General features: G+C 42.1%; 1 protein-coding gene across 1 annotated transcript in view; it reads right to left on the bottom strand.

Annotated features, from left to right (window-relative positions):
- The window catches only part of nbas (NBAS subunit of NRZ tethering complex), a 178,036-nt gene that overhangs the window by 9,976 nt on the left and 151,713 nt on the right, over positions 1-16,347 (bottom strand). Inside the window, exons 51-52 of the mRNA XM_026142563.1 lie at positions 6,781-6,928; positions 3,140-3,274 (exon numbers count right to left, since the gene is read on the bottom strand). Of these exons, the coding sequence (XP_025998348.1) occupies positions 3,140-3,274; positions 6,781-6,928 (283 nt within the window). The remainder of the gene's footprint in view (positions 1-3,139; positions 3,275-6,780; positions 6,929-16,347) is intronic.

Raw genomic sequence — 16,347 nt, 5'->3', positions numbered from 1 at the left:
CCTGCTGTGCTTCAGCTCCAGTAATATATATTTTCCGGTCACTATGAATTATTCACAAACCTAATAAATGTTATTGGAACTTCTTGGCATTAAACAAGCAAGCATTTAAAAACTGTTAACAGCATGTTACAAGGATAATGTAGATTACAAAGATAATTCCTTCTGAAGGCCCAAGTTGCATTTTTACAAGTAACTTTTCAGATGTTTTAAAAAGATACACCAAAACCAAAATGTTGAATATTTTGCTGTATAGCTGGATATTTTAAACCCTTGGCAGATCAAAAGCAAATCTATCTGCATGGATAGAAACTATTTGCAGTACTTTATGTGAGATTTTTCTCCCCATTAAACTAAGGAAACACTTCATGCTCAGAAAGTTTTGAATTTGCAAATAATTTAAGCTTTACAGTGATTCACTTAGTTAAATCAGTAGTTTCTGAATGGATTGGTACTTATGTAGTGCTTTTCTACACAACTTGAGCACTAAAAGTGCCCTGTACTACATGTCTCATTTATACAAGCACGTTATTCTAAGCCTAAGTGCTTTTTAGCTCAAATCACACACACACACACACACACACACACACACACACACACACACACACACACACACACACACGCACAAGTACAGCCTCCACTTCCTTAACCTCATGACAGCTAGCACTGACCAGTTGAGAATAAACATTTTTTCCTTACAACTGCTGGTCGTATCACGTCCAATATGGTGGGCAGCTCTCAGCGTGTGCACGATGTCACACGAGAGCTTAAGTTCGTTTATTCAATTACTGTAACCTAATGGAAATTATGAGTTTCGAGTTAAGATTTTAAATACAGTCAATGAGGAGCGCTGGTACTGAATCAGACTGAGTGTTTCATTATGCCCAAAGCCTAAACATACTAGACTTGCACACAACGTCCTTTTTGCAAAATTCTGTTTTTTGCAATAGCATTTGTGTGAACACAACCTTCAAAGCAAGTTTAAGTAATCAGAAGCAATGCACTTGAAAACATGTAGAAATCAAAACAAGTTCTACATACACACACACACAGAAATACTCACACACTTGAAGGGATGCACAAAGGCACTAGGCACATGCAGACAATGAGCAGCGAGCAGCGTGGAGCCAACACACTATCAGATGTATTAGATGTAAGATAATTTTTCTGTGTCTGTGATGATGTTATCTCTAGATGAACACTGTTCTGTGCCGCTCCGAACATGCCCCCGTTCATTCAGCTTTTACTTGGCAGACGTAAGATTATTTCTCAAAGCAGCGACACGCCACCAGTCTTCCTCCATTCATATATCCCTTCTCTAACTCTACCTGATTTATCTTTTCTGTCTTTCCCGCGTGCTATCTACTGTAGCCCGGGTCCCTTTTCAACGTTACAATTTATACATTTGCTGTCCTTGTAATTTCCATTCTCATCCCATTTCTCTGTCTCGACACCCGTTCCTGCTCCATTTGACTTTCTCTTCCCACATCTAAATCACAAATCCTTTCTCTCACCACTTCCAGCAACCCTAACTTTCCTCAGTTCCGCTGTCTTATTCACTGAGGTTTAAGAGCAGGTGTTCCAATATAGCAGCTTGATCGTTTGATTTAATGGAGGCTCTGTCAGTTAATAGTGTGGCTTTCTCTTATCTGATCCAGGAACAAAGAGAAGGTCTGCTGGGTCTGAGAAGCCCACTTTGTGACAATTGCTTATCTGATTGAAGAAACAGTGGAGAGCGACCTGCGCAGTCTTGAACGATTATGCTCTTATCTGACGGTGACCTCCCAAAACTAGAGGACAAGTTGGCAAGTAGAGAAATTGGGTTTGTAAGGATGTTGAAATTATTTAGCAGAACTTAATTTAAACTGTGGGAAAGAGGATGTTCAGACAACAGACCAGACCTTTTTCCATTATCTTCTTTTCAGCATGCAGTGTCTCTGGATTCTCAGTCAGTCACACTTTTTTGGTCAAAAGGCAAACCTTAAGGCTCCAAAAACACAATGGGTAACACTAGTTTTTTTTCTAAAGCGCAAGCCATAAAGGTTAATAAACAAATAATTCATATTACGCATTAACCTAATTTGATATTTAGATGCCTTTTTTAAGCCATTTATTAGGCAGACAGGGCTAAGACAGTTTGAGCTCTTCACCATTACTACACACTGAAAACTTTTGGGTTTTAACCTTTTAAAACCTAAACCATGAAATAACTGCCAGAAATCTTTAATTTTTTGATATTGGAGTGTTTGTTGAATGTAGAGGAATTTCTTTCATTTATGTATTATTCATATTATTTTATTGTATAATGCTTTGGTGCCACTGGGTTTAAGCATGTCTCAATGTCACACACCTTATTCATGCCATTGAACAGCCGGGTGATTGTATCTCAGGAAGTTTGGGGGAAGCATTCACACACAAAGAACCCAGGGTGGGGGGAAGTGCCTTTTGTCTCTTCAACCAATGTAAGACATTGCAAGGGAGTATGAACTTTCTTTGGGGGAAGACCAAAGGTGTGAAAACAGCTGTGTACAGCCTTTTGTTCCTGTAGGAAGTATTTAAACCCAGGGCCATGCCAGGAGAGACTGATCGACTGCCCCAGCGATGGCTTCTCTCACCAAGCTTGGGTTTTTGTTCTTGTTTTGATTAAAAGATGTTAGCGATCGCTCACCGTTTGTCTGCAGGCTTTATTGAATGGAAACTTCCACAACATTGAACCTTTAGACAAAATATATATGAAAATATATCAAACTTTAATCTGCATATATGAGTTTTAATTTGTATCACATTTGCTACATTAGCCATATTTTTGCAATTTAGTCATTGAAAATGTGTCATGCAAATTATATCATTTTTTGAGGGTAAAAAAAAGTCACACTGATTATGTAGAAGTCTCAAAACCACATGCATCAATTATGATATGCTTGGCTTTAAAGGGTTAACAGCTGATTAAAAAGAAGAAAAGAAATCTGGAACACCTCCTTGAGCTCCAGGAAGCCGTGAAGCACTTTTTCTTTTTACATTTTACAATTTTAAAGGATAAGTGACAACAAAAATGTCACCAGCCAATCTGCAGTTCATAAAGCAAACTCCTTTGTGTCTCCATTTGAACACAAACTCTCCAGACTATTACAATGACACTTACTGTGCTCATGCCGTTGATCTGATCAAGAGTCGGCTGAAGCAGTTGCTCGTCACCGCTTTCAGACATCAGTTTCAGTGCCGGCTGCAGGAGGCTTGGCTGATTTTGGAGCAGCAGGGTAGCTATGTGTCTAATACACTGAAAAAAAAGAGAGAGAAAGACAGATTTGGGAGGGGGTAAGATGAATTGATAAATGTGCAAATGAATGGATGAAAGGCAGAGGGTGAACGACAAAAGCGAAGGCAGAGATGAGAATAGCGCAAGGCAATCAGGGGACAGAGTCAAAATGAGGAAGGGAGAAGAAAAGAGGGAAGCAGAAACAGAGAGAACAGTGAAGGTTAATCGATGTGCATATAATGTAGAGGCACCTAATACTTTTAAAAAGGTTTACACACAAACACATGCACACGCCAGACACACAGTCCCATCCAGTAATGTACGGATATCACAATGCAATCTGACTCCCCCATGCTCTGCCGGTTTCATTCCAGCAGATTCAAATTAAAGCTGCTCAGAACAGAGTAAAAGGCCTCCCCCACCTCCCCCCCCCCCATCCCACACTAATATTAGACAGGCTGGCAGACACTAGCCTATTCACACTGAATAGCATTAGTGCTAAACTAATATCACAGTCAGCTGGCCCTAGACATACAGAATGGCATTTGGCTTAGCAGTTGCATGGTGCTCAGCAGGGCATGAATAGCATTAGGAGCTGTTAGATATCAATGGGAGGCTAGTGCATATAGTACACTGCAGAGAGCACTGAGCTGATGCTAACACATTGCTGTGGGTTACATGCTTAATACCTTTAGCCTCCTGTATTTAGATATTGGTTAAAATGATGGCACTGCAGCGTGTTTCTACTGAGCGTGAACAAGCTAAATATAATAATGGTGACAAAAGATGAACTGATGTTTAGGAGCCATACTAATTTTAAAATAGTAAGTGATGAAAACAAAGATCATGCACCTTTCAGAGTCCCATGTTAGTGCTTATCTTCTATCACTGGAATACTTTTACATATAAATTAAACACAACAGCACATGAAGTAATGTAGGAGCATAAAGTGGAATACAAATGCCCATACAACCCAGAGCACTATGAATTGTAAATAAACAACAACAAAACAGCTTCATGAAATAATTGGCAAACACTTAAAACCCAAAACGTAAAAATATAACAAAGACGACACGTCAAATGTTAAAAACCTGAACACACAACTAAAAAAAAAAAATTGATTCATGTTGAATTTGATGCCAGAAATATGTTTTAAAAAAACTATGGATAACAGTCAATTGGAAAACTTGTGTACTGCTTAAGTAAATAATTAGATAAATCCATTTTAAAAAGACAGGGCAGAGGCACTCACGACTAATTAGGTTAATTAGAAACAAGTAAGTGACGCGACTGAGTATAAAAAACATCCCACACACATTCAAATCTTTGAGATTTAAAGATGTGGAGGAGTTACCTACTCTGTGAAAGAAAAAAAATACAAATAATTTAAAAATAATTAGAATAATAATTCTTGAAAATAGCTTGATAGTGCTATTACTGAAGGTGCTGTACACATTGTGATTAAAAGATTCAGAGAATCCAGAGAAATCTCTGTACCCAAAGGCTGAAAACCAATTATGAAACCGATATTTTGGGCCCCTCGGGCAGCACTGCACTAAAAACAGATTCTGTAATGGAAATCACTGCTTGGGGTCACAAACTCTTTTTAAAACCAGTGAACACAGTTTATCAGTTTACCACAAGTGCAAAAATAAACCTGCATCCTCTGGACTGAAACAGAGAACGGCTGGTTTTGTATCTGGCAGTTCAAAAGATGGTAATGGGGTTCATTAGTGCTTATGGTATGGCTAACTTTAATATCTGTGAAGGCACCATTAAAGTCTCATCCTACTGACCCTCTGGGTCCATGCGTGCCCCAGAGGGATAGTTTTTGTTAAACCTTATAGGTGGGTCCAAGTTTTTGACTTTTGCCACTCAATTTGTTCCTAATGACGCCACACCATTGTTTTCCATTTGTCCTTTGATAAGTGCTTTTTAAAAATGTTAAGGAGTGAGAGTGGGATTGACAGACAGATTGGTCTCGGCAGTGATAAGGACACTGTTGTGGTGAAGAGGGAGCAGAGCGTGAAAGCGAAGCCGTCGATTTACTGGTCGATCTACGCTCCTACCCTCACCCTACGGTTTGTCGGGAGCTCTGTGTATTGACTAAAAGAATAAAATGACAGATACAAGTGGCAGAAATGAGTTTACTGTGAAGCGTGTTCGTGCTCAGCCCTGGAGACAGGGCAAGGAGCATTGGAGGAGCTACTCCTACACATCAAAAGGAGTCAGCTGAGGTGGTTTGGGTATCTGACCAAGATGCCTCCTGGGCGCCTCCCAGGTGAGATCTTTTGAACATGTATAGAAAACTGCGGGGTAAACTCGGGACACGCTGCCTGGATCTGTGTTTACTTCAGTTATTTTCTGTGGGGTTCAAAATTACCCTGATTGGTTTCATCATATTTGAGTATGGGTTTTCTGGTTTTCTTTGTTTCTTTTTATTTATTATTTCTGTCTGTTTTGTGCTTTTTACACAGAAACTACCACATGTAATTGATTGGTAATAACTTTGAAATTGACACATTATTACGTTCTTGTTTCTTCCTTGTTACCCTGCTATTACCACTTTATTACCAAGCTCTATTTCGACATTGTTACGCCCAGTTTTGGGGCCCTTATTATCCAATTACATACATTTCAGGGTAATATTACTCAACTGTAACCACTGTTACTACCATATATTACTTGGATATTACATGGTTATTACTTTGGTAATTGTATAATAATAACTTACCATGCTACAAGCTTGTTTCCCACTTATTACACTACTATTACCCCTTTATTATTGAGCTTTAATAGAAAGTGCTACCAATAATAATTACATAATTGATATTGCTTTGCAATTATATTTGCTTCTTGCAGTAAATTATTCTTAAGGTTACAGCAATTAGTCTGTGTATGTGAAATACGTCAGTAGGAGGGTTGATGTTGCTGTACCGTCTACATATACTGCCTTTCAGATGTTCTTGCTTGTTTCAGCAAGACACTCCCATACATACTTCTGCAGCTGTGAATTCAAAAAGCCGCAAGTGCTGAAATGGCCTGTCTGCAATCCAGGTCTTTCAAGCACTGACAACATTTGGCACACTTTGAAGCTGAATAAAAATAATATGACAAAAGAAGCCTGATCTGTTAAGAAGAGAACTCCCACAGCAAGCAAGAATGGGAGGAAAAAAGTTCACTTTCAACACTACAATAGTATCCTCAGTTTCCAAATGCTTTTTATGTGTTATTAAAAGAAAAGATGATGCAACGCAGTGGTAAACATGCCCTTGTTTAACTGGAGCGAAAGGTGTTGCTGGCATTAAATAAAAAATGAATTTTCTTCTGCTGTTATTTTCATTTTATGCAGAGGTACAGGTGAGTAAGAGGACTCTTATGCAGTACTTTGGTGAATGTATTTCCATATCAATTTAATTTTCCTGAAATAAATAAAGATTTACTGCTTTAACACACTTTCAAGTTTACTGCAACAAAGAAAAGGCTAGACGTTCACAAACAAAAAATACAGAGTATTATCTGATTACCTGCACAGGGAGCTTGTGTTTGCTGTTATAGAGAGATCTCACCATGGTGACAACCTGCTGACCCAGGTCTGTTTTGACCTCTGATCCCTTGCAGCGGGTCAGTAAGGCTGAGGTTAGCACCACCCAGGGGTTATGCTCTGACTCTGCCCTGCAGACAAGAGAGAAACAAAGACTTACAAATGTGTGTCTGTGTGTAGAGTTGTGTTGAGCTTCTTTGTCCTCTCTGATTGACATAAAGAGGAAATGCACTGGTAAACAGTACACAGGGAAAACAGCTGCCTTTGATGGTGTCTTTATGTCAAGAAAAGTTGGAAAAGAACAAAAGTGCAACATGTAAAATTACTCTAATGCTTTTCATCCATTCCTATGTACATACCCCCATGTGACCAAATGGTAATACTGTGAGACAGCAACTGGCAGATGATCACTGCGTATACACCAAAGTGTACAAAAATGCGCAAAAATAACAGCATCAACTTCCATTCAAATCTCAGGCTGTTAAGAAAGCAGAGAAGGTGATCAAGAAGCCTAAAGTTAAACAAATTCATTCCAACACTAACATCTAAGTACATATTCTCGTGCAATTAATATTAAACACCTGCACGCTATATTTTCCCTCACCTCTGTGTTAACGCCAGTGACAGGCATCACACTATTTACACAATCTTTCATTAGCTCTTAAGACCTTTGCTAGCACCTCTAGAGCACATGCGCGCCCTCAGCCAAAGCCGGCAAACACCGGTGTAACCTTCATGGATCTTTATCAATACACGGGGGCATGGAAGACGAAAATCAAAAACCATGGAACAACTCATTATCGGTTTAAATATGCCACGACTGATGCATTGACCCTGTTGAAGTAATTAATTTTATTACTATTACCCTTAGCATGGCACAGAGTCATATTAGTGCCTCTGTAACTGCCAACAGTTATTAATTTTAGTGGCTGCGGAGGTTGTAGTCTAATGCAAAACCAAAGCCTCATTATATCTGCATCAGGCTACACGAGGGGAATCAAAGCACATTTCTGAGTCCTGGTGAGGTTGTAAATATTAATACAATGTATGGAGAAAAATAAATAAATTTTGAACTTGTTAGAAAAGTAGAGGCACTTCGAGTGCTTCGAAAATACATGTTGACACGCCAGTGCTGCTGGAAGTTGTGTATGTGATTAAAATGACAAGCAGTGCATTAAATATTGAGGGGAGAGCAAAGGAAGAGGAGATCATGAGGAATCTGATATGAATATGCGCTTTGTATCAAATGATAATGTTTTGCATTCGGACCGATCTTTGGTCGTATGATGGGAAGCAGAAACTCTAGAGTCAGATTAGGAGGTTAAGCATTTTCTTAAGTAGGCTTGTGAGTGTGTGAGCATCTCTGCAAAAGAACCGAGTGTCAGCGAACGATGGAAAGGCCCGTCAAAATAAAGAGACAGAGCGCGATAAAGAGACAGCAGGGAGAACAGCAGGGCTCCTGTGTCTGTCTGTTAGCTGAAGAGGCAGCTCTCCATCCCACTTCCGGGGTGTCTTGTCCAGACGAGCTGCTTCACCTTTGGATGATACGGCCATGGGAACAAACAGAATCCGCTTGTGCTGCTGGCACGCTACTGCTTCCTGTGCTTTTCCGGGGGACAGGAAGGTACTGCTGCATGCGACTTTTTGAGCGTCTGTGTGCTCGCCAAATCTGTCAAAGGGTGCAGTGTGAGTCACAGCCAGCCTCCATTCGTGCTTTGAATCATGACTCAGTTTATGCGGACAGACTAAAGGAGAAGCTTTTCAGATGCAACACTCAGTATGGCTCCCAAAACAGCCTCTTATGGTCTCACTGAAGCAAATCCTCATACTGGCACGCACACGCACACACACACGCACACGCACACACACACACACACACACACACAATGGCACACTTCCATCCCGACCAGGATTAAGTGCTGAGTCAGACAAGTAGTTAAGGTTAACCATGTGTTCTGCACAGAGATAAAGTCCTCATGCAGTCAGCATCTAAAATGAGGCGTTTGAAGGTTAAGCTATTCTGAGTTTTGTGTTCCAAATTATGAGCTCCACGTGTAGCCATCACTGCACCAAAAAGAAAGAAAGAACAAAATATGCAGAGCAGATGTGGCTCTGAGCAGAATTTCGGGCTTGGAGTAAGTACATTACAGCGCAGTTGCTGTTTATTCATGTTGTAGCAAATTAACAAAGTATGGATGCCAAAACAAATGAGAAAAAACAAAAAGACATATGTACAGGCTGATTTTACGCTCACATTTGAATGTACAAGACAGATGCAACAAGACAACAGATAAAACAGTCTGTGGTTAAAACAAATGATTATAGCTGACTGTCCCAGAGGTCCGACTGTAGCTATCAGGCTCACAAAAGCAGTGGAGTTTCATTGGAAATTGGGGTGACCTTGAAGCAGCAGAGTTGAACAAACCCCTAATCTCTTCTAGTGCTTCTCTACTGAATATGTATATGTGTGTGTGTGTGTGTGTGTGTGTGTGTGTGTGTGTGTGTGTGTGTGTGTGTGTGTGTGTGTGTGTGTGTGTGTGTGTGTGTGTGTGTGTTGGCTTTTTACATCAGTCTCAACACATCTAATGACATCCCTGGTGTCCATTATGAATGGACTGTTGAATAATGTTTTTCATTTTGTCCATTAAACTGCCAATAGCTAAAAAAAATATGTTCTTCTGGTGGAAACTGTTTTCATCTCCCACTTACAGTATTTGTTTCCCCATTCACAACCAACTTTATCCTCTTTTGTACTTTATGGACACCATGAGCTTGAAGATGACTCAAACTGACAGACAAAAGAGTCCAGATGAAAAATAAAATAAAAATCTATTCTTCACCAGTTTGTATCTACAGTAATTGCCTATTTCCACAGTCAGATCTTTCCAAGAGACTCAGAAGCTTTACCTGCTTTTCAGCAGATGAAACTACTGTGGAGTCAAAGTTTGCTGTACTGGAAGACAGCTGCTGATCAAACACTGTACAGCTCCATTTATATAAAACCGAAGTCAACAGGCGCACTACGAGAATGAGAGGTGGATAATGCTTACTGCCTTCTTTAGAAAAAGAGATATTTAAAAAGGAACGCACGTGTTAACACGCTGTTAACCTGCCGCTTGTTTTTAACGCGACTGAGCATAAACAGATAATCATCAAACATCTGAATTAATTCACTGGATCCATTCAATCTTGAACAACAATGGGCTTACGTGCCTAATTTCCACAGTCCTCCAGCTGTGGTGGAAATGAAAGCTTTTACTCTTATTTCGCTGAAACATTTGTCATAACTGGGGTTATGACACTTCCCAAGTTTAAACTGAAGACTGACCATATCGTAGCGTGCGTGATACCGGTATAAATTTTTTGTGTAATTAAATTGTTTCATATTAAAATATTAATGATATAGTTTCGCCGTGCGAGCACAACAACAAGACAAGCATGTTTAAGAGTGAGAGCCGTGTCAGCCTCCAATGATGATTTAGTAAAAAGGGAGCTACTTCAACAACCTCTAAAGTAGAATGCTTAGGCAACACTTGTACAATATGCAAGAAAACTGCTCGCTTTACAGCTAAAAACATCAAGTTCGTTTTACTAGTTGAAGCAAAAACAAACTGTTGGGTACAACCAGGTTATGAAGGCACGTGAAGCATTAATACTAGCAGCCCAGAAGTCAAAAATGGACCAAGCTGAGTATCGCTGGAGCACGTGTTAGCTGCATTTTATATGATAGAAGGAGCAAATGCTGAATGGAAATGACTGATGTCGTTACATGGAGAAAATGAGGGCTATAAACTGTCATGGCTGACGAGGCAAGCTGTGTGGAGGTGAGGTAAGGACCCAAATGCAGGCCGAGGTTGTGATGAGAGCGAGCTGAGTGGAGAACACAACAGGAGCGGAGATGACATATGCAGAAACTAAGGAAACTCTAAACTGGGAAAACTAATGAAACTGAACTGAAACCTGAATGCACAGAAGGAGAAACTCACAGAGGTTACACAGGGAGACAACACAGAGAGACTTGGGGGAGACAACACAGACGAAGCAGCAGCAAGCAGAAGAAAACACAGGGCTTATATACACAGTGGAGTAATCAGGGAATAGGAGACAGGAGGGAAACACAGCTGGGAGAAATCAGGGCTAACGAGACTAGGGAAGCAAAGCCAGACACATTCACATAAGACAAGGACCTTCAAATTAAAACAGGAAATATAACAGGTATGCACAGACACGAGCTTAACACTAAGACATCAGACATGGCAACAGGGAGGAAACACGGAGACGTGGGACCAGGGCAGGCACAGTCACACAGAACAGAAGGAGCTCAAAATACAAAAACTGAGAAAAAGAATTACTAGAACAGAACCAAAAATATTAACAGTGACAACCCTAAATACCAAATAATCAAGAAATGAAATGAAACAGCTACAAAACACTGGGTCACTCACCCAGGACCATGACATAAACAACCTGTATAAAAGCTCTATCCAAGATAAAGCATCCTGGTTACTTTACTTATTTTTACTTTTAAACTAAAGTATTAAGCATGCTACTTATGCGCTTACATTTGTCACTGTATATAAGGCTGTGTCACTAATGTGATACTATAATCCTGCTGCTACTCTTACTGGCACCTTGAGTCAATAGATTTAATTCAATTCAATTCAATTTTATTTATATAGCGTCAAATCACAACATAAGTCGTCTCAAGGCGCTTCATAGATACAGAGAAAAACCCAACAATCATATGACCCCCTATGAGCAAGCACTTTGGCAACAGTGGGAAGGAAAAACTCCCTTTTAACAGGAAGAAACCTCCGGCAGAACCAGGCTCAGGGAGGGGCGGCCATCTGCTGCGACCGGTTGGGGTGAGAGAAGGAAGACAGGATAAAAGACATGCTGTGGAAGTGTTACACCCCGGCCTAGGCAACCGGGGTGCAACGCAGGAAAAATAAAAATAAGGCAAAAACACACGAAGGCCCTCCACCAAAATCCCAAAACGAAGGTGTCTCAAACGAAAATATTAACAAACCCATTCACAACTATTTACAACAGACTATTTATTTACAACAAAAACACCAAACTATTTACAACACGGGGGAGATCGCGACCATGACACACTGAAACACAGGGTTTAAATACATAGAGGGAGCAATCAGGAAAATGGACAACAGGAGGGAAACACAGCTGGGGCAAATTAGAACTGACGAGACAGGGAAACGTAAACTGAAAACACTAAGATAACACAGACTTTCAAAGTAAAGCAGGAAATACATGACAGTCACGCAAAAACAAAACACTGACAACACCGAAACGTAACATTTCCCCCCACCCAAAAATCAAACATGTAACCCCAAGTGAAATGTTTGATCAAAAGCGGATGAAGGCTGGTGGAGGCTGGAGCGGTCCCACGGACCCTCCAGCAGACGACGAAGGCTGGAGCGGTCCCCCGGACCCTCCAGCGAAGACGGATGAAGTCTGGAGCGGTCCCACGGACCCTCCAGCGAAGGCAGACGAAGGCTGGAGCGGTGCCTCGGACCCTCCAGCGAAGGCAGACGAAGGCTGGAGCGGTGCCTCGGACCCTCCAGCGAAGACAAACGAAGACTGAAGCGGTGCCTCGGACCCTCCAGCGAAGGCAGACGAAGGCTGGAGCGGTGCCTCGGACCCTCCAGCGAAGGCGGACGAAGGCTGAAGCGGTCCCTCCAACGGACCCTCCAGCGAAGACGGACGAAGGCTGATGAAGGCTGGAGCGGTCCCACTGACCCTCCAGCAGACGACGAAGGCTGGAGCGGTCCCTCGGACCCTCCAGCGAAGACAAACGAAGGCTGACGAAGGCTGGAGCGGTCCCACTGACCCTCCAGCAGACGAAGGCCGGAGCGGTCCCTCGGACCCTCCAGCAAAGACAAACGAAGGCTGGAGCGGTTCCCCGGACCCTCCAGCGAAGACAGACGGCTGAAGCGGTCCCTCCCTCGGACCCTCCAGCGACGGCGGACGGCTGAAGCGGTCCCCGGGCCCTCCAGCGAAGACAGACGGAGGCCGAAGCGGCCCTCGGACCCTCCAGCGATTGGACGAGCCCCCATATGTTACACCCCGGCCTAGGCAACCGGGGTGCAACGCAGGAAAAATAAAAATAAGGCAAAAACACACGAAGGCCCTCCACCAAAATCCCAAAACGAAGGTGTCTCAAACGAAAATATTAACAAACCCATTCACAACTATTTACAACAGACTATTTATTTACAACAAAAACACCAAACTATTTACAACACGGGGGAGATCGCGACCATGACACACTGAAACACAGGGTTTAAATACATAGAGGGAGCAATCAGGAAAATGGACAACAGGAGGGAAACACAGCTGGGGCAAATTAGAACTGACGAGACAGGGAAACGTAAACTGAAAACACTAAGATAACACAGACTTTCAAAGTAAAGCAGGAAATACATGACAGTCACGCAAAAACAAAACACTGACAACACCGAAACGTAACAGGAAGAGAGACAGAGGTTAATAACAGATATGATTCAATGCAGAGAGGTCTATTTACTCATAGTGAGTGAGAAAGGTGACTGGAAAGGAAAAACTCAATGCATCATAGGAATCCCCCGGCAGCCTATGTCTATTGCAGCATAACTAAGGGAGGTCCAGCCCTAACTATATGCTTTAGCAAAAAGGAAAGTTTTAACCCTAATCTTGAAAGTAGAGATAGTGTCTGTCTCCTGAATCCAAACTGGAAGCTGGTTCCACAGAAGAGGGGCCTGAAAACTGAAGGCTCTCCCTCCCATTCTACTTTTAAATACTCTAGGAACAACAAGTGGGCCTGCAGAGCGAGAGCGAAGTGCTCTAATAGGGTGATATGGTACTACAAGGTCATTAAGATAAGATGGGGCCTGATTATTTAAGACCTTGTATGTGAGAAGTAATAAATGCATGAACTAGTTTTTCACTTTTAGTTAACTGTGAAGGCGCAGTTGGACTGATCCTACACACACTTATAAAATATACACACATTTATAAATAAAGTTTCAAGTTATCACGAGTGTATTACAACTACTGCAAAAGAACCTTGCTTTGATTGAGCTGGAAGGATAAAATCCAAGGAACATTAACCAGTTTGTCTCTGTGGTCCTCAGAGAAGGGCTCGCTTTTAATTGAGAACAATAGAGCAGGGGAAGAGCAATCACATCATTAGGGTTTATTGATAATATAGCCAACCCTTACTGTGGCTCATAAGACATCAGCTGGTGCAAGAAGGACAGAGCCCGAGGCTCTGTGATTTCCGAGTCTAAAAGTCTATGTACACAGCATCTAGGAGATAAAAGGCACCGCCAGCTCTTAGTAAAATGCAAAGGCAGTCCATAGAAGTTGCCCATTAAAATGTCCGTGTCCTCATGCGTTCCCATTTCCCAAAGCAACAAATCTAATAAAGAAACTACATTTTAAAAAGTGTCTATGGGTGTTTGTGAAGCAACAAAACACACAGAATCACTCACTTTAAGTGGCTGCTTTGACCCAAAGCAGAGAAACAGCACTTATATTTTTAACTTTAAATTCACTGAAGATGCTGAGAGGGCACCAGCAGAGAGAGGCGACAAAAATGAGAGAAAATTAATTGACACCATATGAGCCGCGACACTAATAGTATTCTCCACACAGTCAGCATCAATGGGATATTTTAATTACTACCTCCAAACCACAGACAATGAAATATTTACATGTTTGAGTTTAAATTCAGTACATATGAACGTGTGAATAATAAGGCTAACAACATGGCATTGTGAGAAATCCCATACCACGCATCAAGTATGGAATATGAATACTATTGTCAACACATTATAACTCCACTAATTAGTCCATTCACGTGCCTTCCTAAGAGTCATATTGCCTTCTGGAGACATGTTACCATGGTAACTCAACCTTATTTAATATGTAGCAAGTAATGATGAACAAATTGAAAAGACGTATGTATTGCCATGAAGCACCATATATTTAAACACTTAAAAGGAAGAGTTACTCCACCCAGCACCATTATATGCTACACTAATACACTGCATTATTGGATATTTATGTTTTATATTTATAAAATATTTTCCTAGAAATTGCCTCTTTGGTATTTCTGGGCACATAGTGATATTTCAGATATAATTACAAACAGGGGGAAATAAACTTTCACACAGTACTGTGCAAAAGTCTCGACCCACTCACTTCTTGCTTCTTTATATTTTACTAGAAAATTGAGAATTAGGTGCAGTTATGTGCTCACACATAAAAGACAATTTCAGTTGATAATTTTGGATTGTCTGTTCATCCCTTGAATGATCAGCAGGTTAAATGGCTTAACTATATAAAAACACCCAGCACGCCCCTGCGGGCGGTTTATCCTTCAAGCTCGGGTCCTCTACCAGAGGCCTGGGAGCTTGAGGGTCCTGCGCAGTATCTTAGCTGTTCCCAGGACTGCGCTCTTCTGGACAGAGATCTCCGATGTTGTTCCCGGGATCTGCTGGAGCCACTCGCCTAGCTTGGGAGTCACCGCACCTAGTGCTCCGATTACCACGGGGACCACCATTACCTTCACCCTCCACATCCTCTCGAGCTCTTCTCTGAGCCCTTGGTATTTCTCCAGCTTCTCGTGTTCCTTCTTCCTGATATTGCTGTCATTCGGAACCGCTACATCGATCACTACGGCCGTCTTCTTCTGTTTGTCTACCACCACTATGTCCGGTTGGTTAGCCACCACCATTTTGTCCGTCTGTATCTGGAAGTCCCACAGGATCTTAGCTCGGTTATTCTCCACCACCCTTGGGGGCATCTCCCATTTTGACCTCGGGACTTCCAGGTTATACTCGGCACAGATGTTCCTGTACACTATGCCGGCCACTTGGTTATGGCGTTCCATGTATGCCTTGCCTGCTAGCATCTTGCACCCTGCTGTTATGTGCTGGATTGTCTCTGGGGCATCTTTACACAGCCTGCACCTGGGGTCTTGCCTGGTGTGATAGACCCCAGCCTCTATGGATCTTGTACTCAGAGCTTGTTCTTGTGCTGCCATGATCAGTGCCTCTGTGCTGTCTTTCAGTCCAGCTTTGTCCAGCCACTGGTAGGATTTCTGGATATCAGCCACCTCCTCTATCTGCCGGTGGTACATACCGTGCAGGGGCCTGTCCTTCCATGATGGTTCCTCGTCTCCCTCCTCTTTCTTGGGTTTCTGCTGCCCGAGGTATTCACTGAGCACTCGGTCAGTTGGGGCCATCTTCCCAATGTATTCTTGGATGTTCGTTGTCTCATCCTGGACTGTGGTGCTGACACTCACCAGTCCCCGGCCCCCTTCCTTCCGCTTAGCATACAGCCTCAGGGTGCTGGACTTGGGGTGAAACCCTCCATGCATGGTAAGGAGCTTTCTTGTCTTTATGTCAGTGGCTTCTATCTCCTCCTTTGGCCAGCCTATTACCCCAGCAGGGTACCTGATCACGGGCAGGGCGTACGTGTTGATGGCCCGGATCTTGTTCTTACCATTCAGCTGACTCCTCAGGACTTGCCTGACCCTCTGCAG

The sequence above is a fragment of the Astatotilapia calliptera genome, chromosome 15 (genome assembly GCF_900246225.1).
Source record: "Astatotilapia calliptera chromosome 15, fAstCal1.2, whole genome shotgun sequence".
NCBI classification, from domain to species: domain Eukaryota; kingdom Metazoa; phylum Chordata; class Actinopteri; order Cichliformes; family Cichlidae; genus Astatotilapia; species Astatotilapia calliptera.
This window is presented reverse-complemented; position numbering and strand designations above follow the sequence as displayed.